Raw genomic sequence first — 13,676 nt, 5'->3', positions numbered from 1 at the left:
ATAATAATAGTGGTAGTAGTAGTAACAACAATAATATTCATCATAATAATAGTAGGAGTATAGGGCCCTATAATTTCCGCGATCACGGAATCACGGACGGAATCGCGGAATTGGCAAATGAATGCGGAATCTAGTGTTAACGCGGTATTTCGCGGAATTTTACATATTTGGAATAAAATTCTGTTTTTGTGTGGGAGAAAAACATATGTCTGAGGAAAATGTAGACCGGGGGAAGCAAATCTGGGCGACACAATCCCTCCCGTCATTTCAGCTCCCCCTTAAAAACAATGAAAGCATGGCGAAGCGGCTCTCCACGGCTCTGCTTTCGTCGGCGAAAAAGTTAAGAAACTTGACGCTAAGCCCTCAGTGCCGAGCTGAGCAGTTCCCACGTGACTTTTATGTGTCAGGCGAACTCTTGTTTTGTAAGTTGTCAACATTCCGTTGACTGGAAGCGCAAAAATACATGCACTGACCACCTGTTATCCAAAAGCCATGTGAAGAACAAGAAGTACAATTATAAGGCTATTAAGGCCACCACGTCCCTACATACGTGCATTACTGCTGCTGCATTCAACTTGGCTGTTACATGATGACTGTTGTGGCAAAAATTCATTAAACAATCATCAACTGCGTAAGAGACACTCTGAAATTCAAATGATCATTAAAAAAGTATTTTATTCTTGCAAGAAGGCCCAGTTGCCACACAGAAGTCATCAGTACAGTCTGTGGAACAAGTGCGACGAAGGGAGGGAGGGCAGAGGAGCCTTTATAGTACCTTCAAGGTCTTCTGCTCACAGGCCCGTATCTAAACAAGGGAAGGTTTCTCTGCTAGTGATCTAATCCTGCTGAGTTTATTCCTACAAACTCAGAAGTCCCAAATGGGACCACCTCTGATCCCAAGGGGTCAGAGGTTCCCTTTTCAGCTGTCTCCCCCTTTGTCTCACAGTGTTCACATTAATCATTATATTGAAAAATCAGGAGCACACCTAGAGTGTGAAAATTAAAATTCCCATTACAATGACAAAGTCGACTTTAATTTCATAACTCAGGGAGTAGGCCCTACTTGCTGTATTTTGCCTTGTTTTTGATGCACTTTAATGTACTGTATGGAAAAGATGATTCTTATAAGTACTTTATGTATAACTCTGAAGTACACTTAATAACTACACTGAGTAAAATGCCACACACAGATCACTGAAATTTCTTTCCAGAATGAGTTTGCAAATGACGTTTTAGGTCTCTTTTATATGTGAAACTCTTCTCACACTGTTGACAGGTGAAAGGTTTCTCTCCAGTGTGAATTCTCATGTGCACCTCAAGGTTTGTTTTGTTTGAGCAAGTCTTTCCACAGTGAGGGCACATGAAAGGCTTCTCTCCGATGTGAGCTATTACATGACTCTTAAGGTGATTGCTGTCTGTGAAACTCCTTCCACACTGAGGACATATAAAACAGTTATCTCTTGAGTGAATCCTCATGTGGTTTTTCAGGGTTACTTTACATCTCAAACTCTTTCCACACTGATCACATTTGAATGGCTTCTCTACAGTGTGAATCTTCATGTGGGAATTAATGTGTCCTTTATGTGTAAAACTCTTTCCACACTGAAGGCAGGTGTAAGGCTTCTCTCCATTGTGAATCCTCGTGTGAGTCTTAAGATTTTCTTTTCTTGAGAAGCTCTTCCCACACAGATTGCAGGCAAAAGAGTTTTCCCCAGAGTGAATTCTCATGTGGACACTTAGGTTTCCTTTTTGAGTGAAGCTCTTTCCACACAGTTTGCAGGTGTAAGGCTTCTCTCCATTGTGAATTCTCATGTGGACTTTAAAGCTTGCTTTTTGAGTGAAACTTTGTCCACACTGTCCACAAATTAAAGAACTTCCAGCTCTTTTTTGTGAAGTCATTTTTGTCTTTGAGCAACTAAAATATTTTTCCCCAGTTATGAAATCCTGATCTTTCTCATTCTGAATTTTCAGTTCAATTTCCTTCCGTTCTTGACTGTCCTCTTTCAGCTGCATCATATCTAAAGCAAAAACAAAACAAAACAAAAATTTTAACCCTAATTTAATGGCACAAAGCAACATACATCAAAAACAACATAAAAATGCATTAAAGCAGTGGTTCTCAACCCTGGTCCTGGCGTCGTCCCTCCAACAGTGCACATTTCGGATGTCATTGCATGATGTGCAGATTAATTAATCAAATTAAATGGCAAATTAATCACAGATCAGCTTTGTTTTTTTTTTAACGAAATGATTCTAGGATAGTTCACATTAAAATGAAAATGTAGTAATTATTTACTCACACAAGGTGAAATCTTTAAAAAATATATATTTTGTATATTAAATGGCAGTGAATGACGACTTTACTGTATACTGCATGTTTTCTAAAGGCACACGATAGTGTTTAGTGGGAAACACATCGAAAATATTATTTAGTGAAAATCTTGACATCATTGCTCTCCTCATACATTCATGCAAGTGCCCACACACTGCACATACACTCACCGACCACTTTTCGCTCCTCACTCTTGTTGCGTGATAAATGAAATCTGACTCCTGCTACTGATCTGTGCTGTGACTCTCCTTCGGCTCACGCTGAATTGAGCTGACACGTTCTGTTTTACCAATCAAACCAATCAAGCACACTACCCTGACTCCAAACCACTGTTGTATACATACGCTTCAGGAACATAGGTTATTTGAACTGAAGCCTGCACTGTGATCAAGCAAAGTAGAATAGCACACTGCCCTGAGTCCACAAGACAGCAATACACAGTGTTTCCGCTACATTCATTCTGTGGTGGCGGGCCGCCACACCAAAAATCATCCCGCCACGACTGCAGCTTCTCAGTGAGGTCCGATATTGTGCATACTATTGTGTTATTCTTAAGCCCCACTAAAGACATAAAGCACCATAACGTTTCTGTGCACTATATTCCAAGACTTCTAAAGTCATTCGATAGCATAATGTGAGGTAAAAATGAATATTTAAGTCGTTAAGTTAAAGTTAATGGAAACTCATTCTCCATTCAGCATTCAAACAGCGCGTCACAATAATGGTTACGACAGTATCACGACGACACTCTCTCCAAGATCAATGTTCCCATTATTATACTTTATTTGTAGATAAAGGTCTATGCAGGGGTTTTGGCGGCCGCCAAAGCGAATTCTTGTCCTGCCAAAGTCTTATTTGATCGGTGAGCGATGTAGCATAGAATGACTGCAGCGCTTGACAGGGCGCATATAAGAACGAGCAGAGACGGCACTCTCACCGTCTTCAAACTCCACGAGCGCTGTTTTGTTCCCCCTCCCTCGTGCATATAAATCAAAATCAATTGCCACGATAGTAAAAGGTCGGAAGACCTAAGTTTCACGTGATGCATTTAGAGATTTTTTTTCTCTGGGGTGTGAATTGTGCTACAAAAAACGTTGCCTTACCTTCTCTGAAAAGCGTTCTGCACATTCAGCTGACATAAAAAAACACTTTCAATAAACAAAAAAAACCTATCCAGTGCTTTCTGTGTTGACACAAATCTTGTGCGATGTTAGCCTAGAAATCTAGACGCACCCTAGTGGCAGCAAAATTTATTTTGCAGCCAGGGTAGTCTAGCAACTCTCCGTTGACTTTTGGAGCTGTAAAAACCTAAATTGGGTCAGGCCAATCACATCGTGTATAGAGTAGGCGGGGCGGGCTTAACATAATGACGACAGAGTTGCAATGGTTCCCTGCTACTTGAAAACAAAGAATGGCTGCTGCTGGTGAATAGTGGTCTTTCGAATCGGCTTTGGCCGCGACTCTGGAGGACTTGGAGTTAAGTTTTTCTTTGAGAAAAGAGCAAAGAACGGCACTTAAGTCATTCTTAAAAAAGGAAGATGTGTTCGTAGTTTTGCCGGCCAGATTCAAAAGTTGAATCTATCAACTAACGTTAGCTCCGCTGTTGGGAAAACGCTCTGGTTGGTTGAAGCGCTGTCCTATTGCATGCAGAGGGAATTTGAAAGACAGACGTTTATCCCGCCCCTCGGATTGAGCCATGTCTATGGTGAGTTGCCAGACCTAACATCTTGATGTAGGTCTGGCTTGCCAGGCTTGTGCAATGTCCTAAACTGCCGAGATAATCACAGAACGCGTGCCGTAGGCTACACATCCACTAATGACACGTCTGATTCGCGAACTAATGACTCCTTTGAACCGATTCACTTTAATGAATGGTTAAAACAACTGATCTGTCCAACACTGAACTCACGAGACGTATGAATCGGTGTATAGCAAACCGGTAACACTTTACAATAATGTTCCATTTATTAAACTCTAGTTAACTACTGTCCATTAGTTAACATTTACTATTAATAAACTGCACTTCTACAGCATTGTTAATGTTAATTTCAACATTTAGGCTACTAATAGCCTACATTATTGAAATCAAAAGTTGTATTTGTTAACATAGTGAATGCACTGTGAAGTAACATGAACAAACAATGAACAGCTGTATTTTTATTAACTAAGATTAATAAATACAGTAACAAATGAATTGCTCATGGTTAGTTCATGTTAGTTATTAGCCTAATACATTAATGTTAACAAATCAAACCATATTGTAAAGTGTAACAAATAATTTACTCAGAACACCTCTTAAAATGAGAATGTAAGTGTGCTTACCCCATTTTTTTTGTAGTAAGAGTGGTTAGCAAGATTTAACCTTAATGAACTTACAGTATTTTCAGGTTATTTATATGACAATGTGTATAAAAAATTTCCTAAAAAAATTATTTAGCCTAGTTTAGACTGGAGTGAGGTGAAAACAGAAAAAAGGTGCAAAGCAAGTTGTTAGCTAGCTGTTAATTTTATTTAATTGTAGGCCTATATGGTAGAAAATTAGACTATTAGTCAAAAAACTTTTTAATGCTACTTTTTTATATTGCTATGATTATATACCAAAATAATTATCAGTTCTAGCAAAGAAGGATTTTATCTTACAAAGCTATGAAATCCAGTGGTAAAATCACAGCTTTTTTTAAAAAAAAAAGAGGGCAAAAAAAGAATGACACTGTCTGTTGGCCACCACCGAAGACCACTTTGACCCAGGAAAAACCCTGTCAATGGTTTGCATAAAATGACTATATCTTGCTGGAGTTTATTGCGCTTTCTAAATCATATTCCTTTCTCCCAGGTGTCTGTTAGATTACAGCACTGGAGTAGAGAGCACTATGAATTGTCCTTCATGCGCACTGTAACTGACATATAAAACTGTTAAAAGAAAAGGCTCAATAAACTGTTGCATAGATATAATACACTAAGCATCAAATATCTCTTTGCTTTGTGCTTTGAACTTTTCAATGCAAAGCGCTGCATGCTGTGACTTCGCGTTGCTTCAAGTGCATCATTCTGTGCACGGGATGCGCATAATCGCTATGCCGCTCTAAATTGGAGCCTTGCATATTATAATAATTAAGGGAGGTTTAAACACCTGGGGTAAGGGGGCGTGGCCCAGGGGAATATCACTCATGGGCAACGCCCCCTCCCCCTGGCTGGAATTTTGTTTCCCGTTTTGTGTGCCTTATGCGTCAAGCATTGAGCCAATGGTCCGTGGGCATGATGTCAGAGGCTGAGACTAGGGGTGACCAAACCTGCTCCTGGAGGGCCAAGATCCTGCACACCGAGTTTAGCTCCAACCTGCTTCAACACACCTTCCTGAAAGTTTCTAGGGGTGCTTCTCATTTCCTATTTGTGGATCCTCGTATAATTCCTCGCATCTCAGCTCCACACCTTTAGGATGCGAGGGGAGGATACACCAATGTATCCTTGGTCAAAGCTTCCTCATTCCTCGCGGTGCAATTAGAGAACTGAGATGTCCTTCAAGACGGCTGAGTTCGATCAGTTTCCAGGTCACCGGCTGGAGGACGGAGGAGCGAGGAAACAAGGAAGCATAAATTTGAGAATTGAGTAGCGCCCAACATCAATGTTTTCAAAAAAGAATAGGAATTTAAAAGGAATAGCTGCTTGAGGTAAAGCTGAAGAGTAAATGATCAAACTTAAGTCCGTTCTATGACATCCTAGACACATAACATAAACGTAACATTACAACTTGAACCCGCACAAAAGGACGCAAATGCGCACTTGAGCGTGCTAGTTTTTTAGTCTATGGTTTGAAAGGGAAACGCACAGAGAATTTATACCATTCTATCACAATCACGTTCTCATTGTAATGGCATATGGCGTGTATATTGGTGCTTCACATCTTGCACGTAATTTTATTTTTCATGATAGAAAATTATTATAGTCATCACTGCGCATTTTCAAAGACATAACGAGAAACAACTTTAAATAAAACATAGGTTTACCCTACTGTTAAATATTTGAACAAAATGCTGTATTAATATCAATGACTTCAAAAAAAAAAAAAAAAAAAAACGATCTAAAAGGAATATGACCATCTCACATAACCCAATCATAGTCAGTAATGTCGGACATTGCATTTGAGCTGAAACTGAAGAGTGAATGAACGGTTGGTAAACTGCAGAGTTTTGCTAGCTGGTTATTAAACTCAACCAAACGCGTCTTATATTTGAGATTAATCAGATATAGACCACATAAAAGCAATCTTACAACTTACATCTGTACAAAAGGTGAATGAGCACATGAACTTGACCATGCTAGTCTGTTGTGTAGCTAACTCGTGAACGCGCTCTTCCTTTAACAGCGCACTGAAAAACTAAAGCACAGAATTTACAACATTCTATTACAGTCGTGTTCTCATTATAATGTTATGCATACGATAGATTGGCGCTGCACATCTTGCACTTAACTGCATTTCATGATCAAAGTGATTCCAGGCGTCACTGTAGTGTGCGCTTTCAAATCCAGTTTCACTTCATTTTGCAGGTCTGGAAGGCGTGCTGTCTCACACCAACCAATCAGACCTCAGGAACCGCCCCAAATGCTGCAATAACCAATCAGAAAAAAAGATAAATATATTTTTTAAAGTCAGGGCGATCATTGTTTTCATGATCGATCGTTGCTGTCACAAACGAGTACTCGAGTGCCCATCCCTACACCCTAGTCCTGAAGACATCGCTTAGCTGATTCAGGTGTGTTTAATTGGGGTAAGAGTTAAAATTTGTAGGACAGTGGCCCTCCAGGAGCATGTTTGGGCTCCCCTGCTCTAAGAGATGTAATCATACAGAAATGCAAAAATGCTGCCTTTATTAAATCACTTGAGATGTCAGACTCCAGTTCCATGACTGAGTTCTGCTCTTAAATCAAAACTTTTTGGTGATTTATTTACATTGGCCCTCATTTATCAAAAGTGCGTACACCAAATTTCCAGCGTACACCTGGCGTACACCCAAAACCACGGTGACTTTGAGATTTATCAATATGGACGTTGGCGTACGGCACGCTCAAATCCTACGCCAGCTCAGGAGGTGGTGTACGCACATTTTGAGTGCGGGAATGCGCAGAAAAACAATTCCTAACACCACAAAACGCACTGACAAACTAAAAGATATGATATATTATGACCCACTGTAAAAAAACAACAACATAGTAATTATAAACTTCAGTGTTTATTTTTGTGCAACATGGACTTCAATGTTTAATTTGTGTGACTTTACCAAAGCATTTAAATTGTAGGCATATGTATTCCATAAGTTGCGAGCCTGTGCGCTTTACCTGACGTTTCAAGCCTTGTTTATACTTTCGCCTGCGAGTCTCCGCAGACTGCGCGCGCACCTCCCCAAACGGACGAGGCGTTTATACTCGACGCGCTCGCCGTTGTACTATTCTTTGAAACGATGGTTAGGCCAGGGTTAGGCCCGGCAGGTGTGCACGGACTGGGTTTAGTAATGAAAGGCTTTCAATGACCAAAAAAATAATTCGGACTGACAAAATAATAAAAATGACATTCTTCTTTTAAATAATAATAATAATAATACAAATAATAATAATAACGACATTCTTCTTCTAAATAACAATAAGCTTCATTAATAATAAAAATCTAGAAATCAATTTTGTTTCTTTCCACTTCCCTGGTTTCGCTTTCTCTTTCTCAAAGAAGTTTCTCTTCTTTGCCGTCTTCCGTTTGTCCATGGCGTAAAATGAGGGCGTGGGGGGAGCGGAGACTTGAATATATAGGGGCGTGTTATTCTAATGACGCTCGTTTTCAGCCGCGGCATTTATCAAGGGCAGGTATTGCGTACACCTGGATTTCAAAGGTACGCACAGCTTCATAAATCAGGCGATGAGAAGAGTGTAAGCATAATCTTACGCCAATATATACGCCCGTTTCTACGCAAGATTGATAAATGAGGGCCATTGTGTTTGCAATGTTAGTTAATGATGAAAGCATTTGTCAGAGTGTAGAAACTAGAGTTCCAATACCAAGATCATTGATTGTTAGTTTGTTTATTAAATTTGTAATGCCATGTTAGCATTGAGGCTATTTACATGGTAAACACACGGTCAATATCACAATCTATAAAATGTAAATTAATATACAAAAAACATTTCAACCTAACACAAGATAGAAAATCTAAAATACATTCGGGTGATAGGCTACATTATGAAATATTCCATGTAAACATGTTTCTGAATAAAAGCATTTTCTAGCAGTATCATAAAAATTACAATCCAACAGAATATGTTTAAAAGTCAAATGTTTTGACATGAGAGACATAAATGAAGAACTTCGACTATCAATAAAAACCCATGTGTAAGTCTTGAGTGACCCAGTCGGCAAGATCATTGAATTCATGCACTAAACAGACTGTGATTGGTTACAGCGCTCAGCACTGCAACTTTTGATGCAATGGGAATAGATCTAAATATGCTATAACCAACAACATTCATGGTTAGTTCAAGAGTTCGCCTGCCCATTCAGTCTTAATAGTTAAAGGTAGACAAACTTGGCTTGCTTTCCTGGAAGGAGGCTCGAGCTACGGCTAAACCCCAAAATATATTTACAAGGACAGCAATGTGGGCAGTCAACTGAGGCCATGTCCACACTAATATACTTTTCTCTCTGTTTTGGCCTTCCGTCCACACTGAGACAGCGTTTTTATTAAAGGTATAGCGGAGGATTTTCCCGAATTTTAGAAAAGAACCGCCCTCTCCACTTTTTGCAAAAAAGCACATGCGCAACACTCTACCTGCTCCCGAGAGGGAAAGCCTATTAAACTCGTGCACGAGAGAGCATGACAAGCCTAGTTCTCCTCGTGCACGCTCTGTTTACAAGTTGCTGTTGGCATGGCTCATACAAGCCTACTTTCCTTTACCTGTCGAGTAGAAACTTTGCGACTGAGGCATCAGTGGGAAGCCCAACCTGTGCTTTTAGCGCACACCAGCGTGTGAAATATTCTCCCCAAAACACTCTGGTCTTGTTTCTTTCTTCAGAGGCCTTTCTCTTCTTGTCATACAATTCGTAGACACTTTTTCTCTTGCGACCCTCAGACATTTTGAAAAAACCCGGTGAGAACGGGCGAGCTTCAATGAATGGCTGAAACCGTAGCTCACCACACATACACCCGAAAGTGCGCATGCGCAGAAAGCGAAAACTACCTAGGGACGAGCACGTACGACGGCCTTACGTAAACATATCACCAGAATGATTGACAACTAGGAGGACCAATAGTCTTGATGATCCACCCGGAAAAAGAAAATCCTCCGCAATACCTTTAATGAAAACGAAGCTTTTTGAAAACGCACTCCAAAGTGGATACATTTGAAAACGCCATTTTCACGCTGTAGTGTGGACTGTGAAACCGGTGGTATTTAAAAACAATGACGTAAATTTAGTCATGTGACGCATATTGTACCAATAGATATTCATGTTTATACCAGTATTGTGCCTGTCATGTGCTATTCACTTTCACACTGTTGCTAAAAATATTCTACACTCCACACTCTTCATATCACAGTCCTGCAAAGATGACAGAATTTACTCACATTTGCTGTCCTGCGGCAATACATGAGAGCAGTCGCGTTTTAGACCAAACATATGGTGACTGCGTGCGACCTGGACCACATCAGTGAATGGTGAGATCTTTTACTAAATAAAATTATCTTGTCAGAAGAATTGCGTGATAACTTCCTTATTTATTTTTCCATCTGAATCATATCAGTGATCTCATGCGCAGTACAGGTGAATTTAGCGTTTCAGGCGTTTTTCAAAAGTTTCTCATCCACACTGAAACGTCCGAAAACGCCTGAAAATGCTAGTGTGGACGGAGAGCGTTTATAAACGAAAATGCCGTTTTCAAATGTATCCGGATTAATGTAGACATAACCTGAGAGTAGTTCAGCGATAAAAGTAGAACATACAAAACGCTTTTGTTAGCTGCATAATTAGGTGATAGAAATGAATGCCTTTCATTGTTTTCAATTCAGAGGTTGATATTGGATTTAATGTTACACAAATTAAGTGTGTTAATATTTGTCCTAATTTAGCCTAATGTTTGACTTCATGTCATAATACGAATGTTCAATGCGGAAGTAGGATCTTCTCATGTTCACTTGAAGGCAGCGTTAGTATTTGTCTGGTCATGTGATCTCAATGTCTGTCCACATGAGGGACCCGCTCCATGCCAAATAAAACCACTTTAATTAGGACAGTCATATATGACATTCTTCAAAAAAATGTTCAGCTTAGAAAATGAAACCAACCTTTTTGAGTCTCAGTATTCAGAGTTAAACAAGATGTTTCTTCAATCTTCATGTCTTCACTCTCCTCTTTAATAACTGCCATCTTTATAATAGTGTGTCGCGTGGATCTCAGTCGTTTCATCAGGAGTTTTTCTGTGTGTAGACTATCTATGAGAATAATTAACAGAAAGAAAAATAAACCTCTGGGTGCGTCTCAATCAGCTCCCTAGTGCAGTAGTCAGTGCACTGGTGAGAGTACAGGTGAAAGTTAATGTCTTTAAATTACCTAATTTATTTTTTTGTAGTTGTAACACGTTTTATGTTCTAGTTGCATTTACAGTGTTTTGACCAGCAGGTCTAAGTTAGTCAGTGCTCAGCGATTCGAATCAGTGATTTCAAATCAATTAGTTCAGTTGACTCGGAGTTTTGAAAGCTCCGTTTCTCCCATCACAAACTGATTCGCGATATAGGGAGAGAAATGAGACGCACCTTTTCTGTTACTCATGCACTTTACTGACAATAAATAACGTTCATTAATGTTAGAAAAAGCATTACAACGTTACTTTCAATAAGAAATTATTAACTTTGCATCGCCTGAAAGAACTATGACATTGAACGATTTATATCGACAAAACTATCCAAATGTTTTAAAACACAAACCTTTCTTCAGCCGAATCACAACAGATGCATGACCGCGGCCCAGGCCTATGGCGTCACATCTCCAGACCAAAATAAAAGTCATGTTCACATGCTATATATATATATATAAATGTGTGTGTGTGTGTGTGTGTGTGTGTGTGTGTGTGTGTGTGTGTGTGTGTGTGTGTGTGTGTGTGTGTGTGAATGAGATGTCAGAGGATTTCAGAGTTCTTTGTTTAGTTTTTTTTATTATTATTATTTGTCAAGTCACGTTACATTATAGTGCTTTTTACAATAAAAATAATGCAACAAAGTTTGTTTCCAGAAGAAAATAGCGTCACAGTCCAGCTTAAGTAAATTCAATGATGTTTAATTTTTGTTGTAAAAAAGTTATTAATTTAGTTAATTTCAATATTATTGATGAATATTAAATTAAATGTTAAATTCATTTTCTTTGTGAAATACTTATTTGTTGTCAAATGATGTGCTGAAAATATTAAGAACTACTAATTAAAGAGTGAGCTTTTTTTACCCTGCTTAGGGGGAAAACATTTATCAGATATCCTTGTATTACAATGCAAATAGTGACAAATATTTTTTTTTTTTAAAGGCTAAAAACAGTGTATGCATTTATATGGCGGAATTCATACATCACACATCTGTACTGCAACATACACAGCTCAAAAAAAAAAAGTGAATGAAACACTTAAATCACACATTGGATCTCAATGAACAGACTATTCAAGTTGAAAATCTTTACAGTTTATACATTGTGTAATTTGTTGAGAACAAAATGATGTGTCAATGGAAACCAAAATCATCATCATCTGTGGTGCTACTTGGGCAGCTTCGGATGCTCTAATACATAACATCCCAAAGGTTTTCAATTGGATTCAGGTCTGGGGAACGTGAGGGCCAGTCAATGGCTTCAATGACTTCATCCTTTATTCAGAAACTGCCTTCACACTCATGCACCAGGAGGAACCCAGAGCCCACTGCACCAGCGTACGGTCTGACTATGGCTCTGAGGATTTCGTCCCGGGACCTAAACAGCATTTTATTGTTAGTACGTAGAGGTCTATGCAACCCTCCAAGGATATTCCTCCCCAGACCGTCACTGACCCACTGTCAAACCTGTCACACTGGATAATGTTGCATGCAGCATAACGTTCCCCGGCATCTCCAGACTCATTCACATCTGTCACGTGCTCAGTGTGAACCTGCTCTCATCCGTGAAGAAAACAGGGCGCCACTGGCGGACTTGCCAATTCTGGTGTTCTCTGACAAATGCCAATCAAGCTGCACAGTGCTGGGCTGTGAGCACAGGTCCCACTAGAGGACATCATAGGGCCTTTAAGTTAAGCTTAATTAGACATTATTACAAAATGCATTTTTAAAAAGTGCACATAAGTGTGTTTAGAAATATTGTAATTAAAGTGTACTTACTTTAAGTTAAGCTTAATTAGATATTATCACAAATTGCATTTGTAAAAAGTGCACTTAAGTGTGTTAAGAAATATTGTCATTAAAGTGTATTCCCTTTAAGTACACTTAAGTGCTTTTTCATTTTAATTATATTATCTGCAAGTGCACTTTTCAAAAAGTATACTTTTATGATTTGAAGCACACAAAAAGTATGCTTTCAATACAATTAAATGGGTGGTATAATGCCCTTTACACAAGATGTAAAATAAGTTTTTGATGTCCCCAGAGTGTGTATGTGAAGTTTTAGCTCGAAATACCCCACAGATATTTTTATATAGCATGTTAAAATTGTCAATTTTTGAGGGTGAGCAAAAACGCACCGTTTTGTGTGTGTCCCTTTAAATGCAAATGAGCTGCTGCTTCTGGCACAGAGGGCGGAGCTTCAACAGCTTGTGTCCTTTTACCTCACACAGACATGCACTGAAAATTTCTAAAACTTTTAGCCTTTAATGTTCAACCACCCCTTTAAGCACACTTCCTTTTCACAAGGGAAGCTCAGCAGTTTTTCTGATAAAAATCACATTTTACAATGAAGTAAGATTTATCTTGAGGTGACTTATATGTTTGAAAAGAGGTTGGGTCTTGATAAGTTTGGCTTAATGTACATTGAATTTATATGTAGTTTACTGTATAATCACTATTTGTGTTCTCCAAATAGTATGTTTACTTTCTTACAAAAGGCACATCAATGGATTTATTAATCCACTTAAAAAACATTCTTGACAACTCTATTTATCATTGGACGTGAAAAGAAAACATGATCTGTTGTTTCAATATCATTACTGCTCAGTAGAAAGTCAGCACAAGATTTACATTTACATTTAGTCATTTAGCAGACGCTTTTATCCAAAGCGACTTACAAATCAGGACTAAATTAAGCGAGTCATCATGAAGAGGCAAAAGACAACAACAACGCAAG

At 38.9% G+C, this 13,676-nt stretch overlaps 1 protein-coding gene across 1 annotated transcript; it reads right to left on the bottom strand.

Annotated features, from left to right (window-relative positions):
* Positions 1-598: 598 nt before the first annotated feature.
* LOC311289986 (uncharacterized protein) lies at positions 599-11,355 on the bottom strand. Its single transcript, XM_084408270.1, has 3 exons — positions 11,294-11,355; positions 10,655-10,801; positions 599-2,018 (listed from the first exon to the last, which is right to left on the bottom strand). Exons 2-3 carry the CDS (start codon positions 10,773-10,775, stop codon positions 1,192-1,194), a joined length of 948 nt encoding a protein of 315 aa, XP_084264396.1. The 5' UTR covers positions 10,776-10,801; positions 11,294-11,355; the 3' UTR covers positions 599-1,191.
* Positions 11,356-13,676: the final 2,321 nt, after the last annotated feature.

This window comes from Rutilus rutilus (genome assembly GCF_951802725.1).
Source record: "Rutilus rutilus genome assembly, chromosome: 4".
NCBI classification, from domain to species: Eukaryota; Metazoa; Chordata; class Actinopteri; order Cypriniformes; family Leuciscidae; genus Rutilus; species Rutilus rutilus.
The sequence above is the reverse complement of the archived record's forward strand: the minus strand, read 5'-3'. Positions and strand labels throughout refer to the sequence as shown.

Excerpts from the sequence above, each read along its gene's own strand:
- LOC311289986 (XM_084408270.1), bottom strand. The coding sequence starts at position 10,775 with ATGAAACGACTGAGATCCACGCGACACACTATTATAAAGATGGCAGTT. Across the intron at positions 2,019-10,654 it reads GAATACTGAGACTCAAAAAG|ATATGATGCAGCTGAAAGAG; the intron begins GTTGGTTTCATT and ends TTTTTGCTTTAG.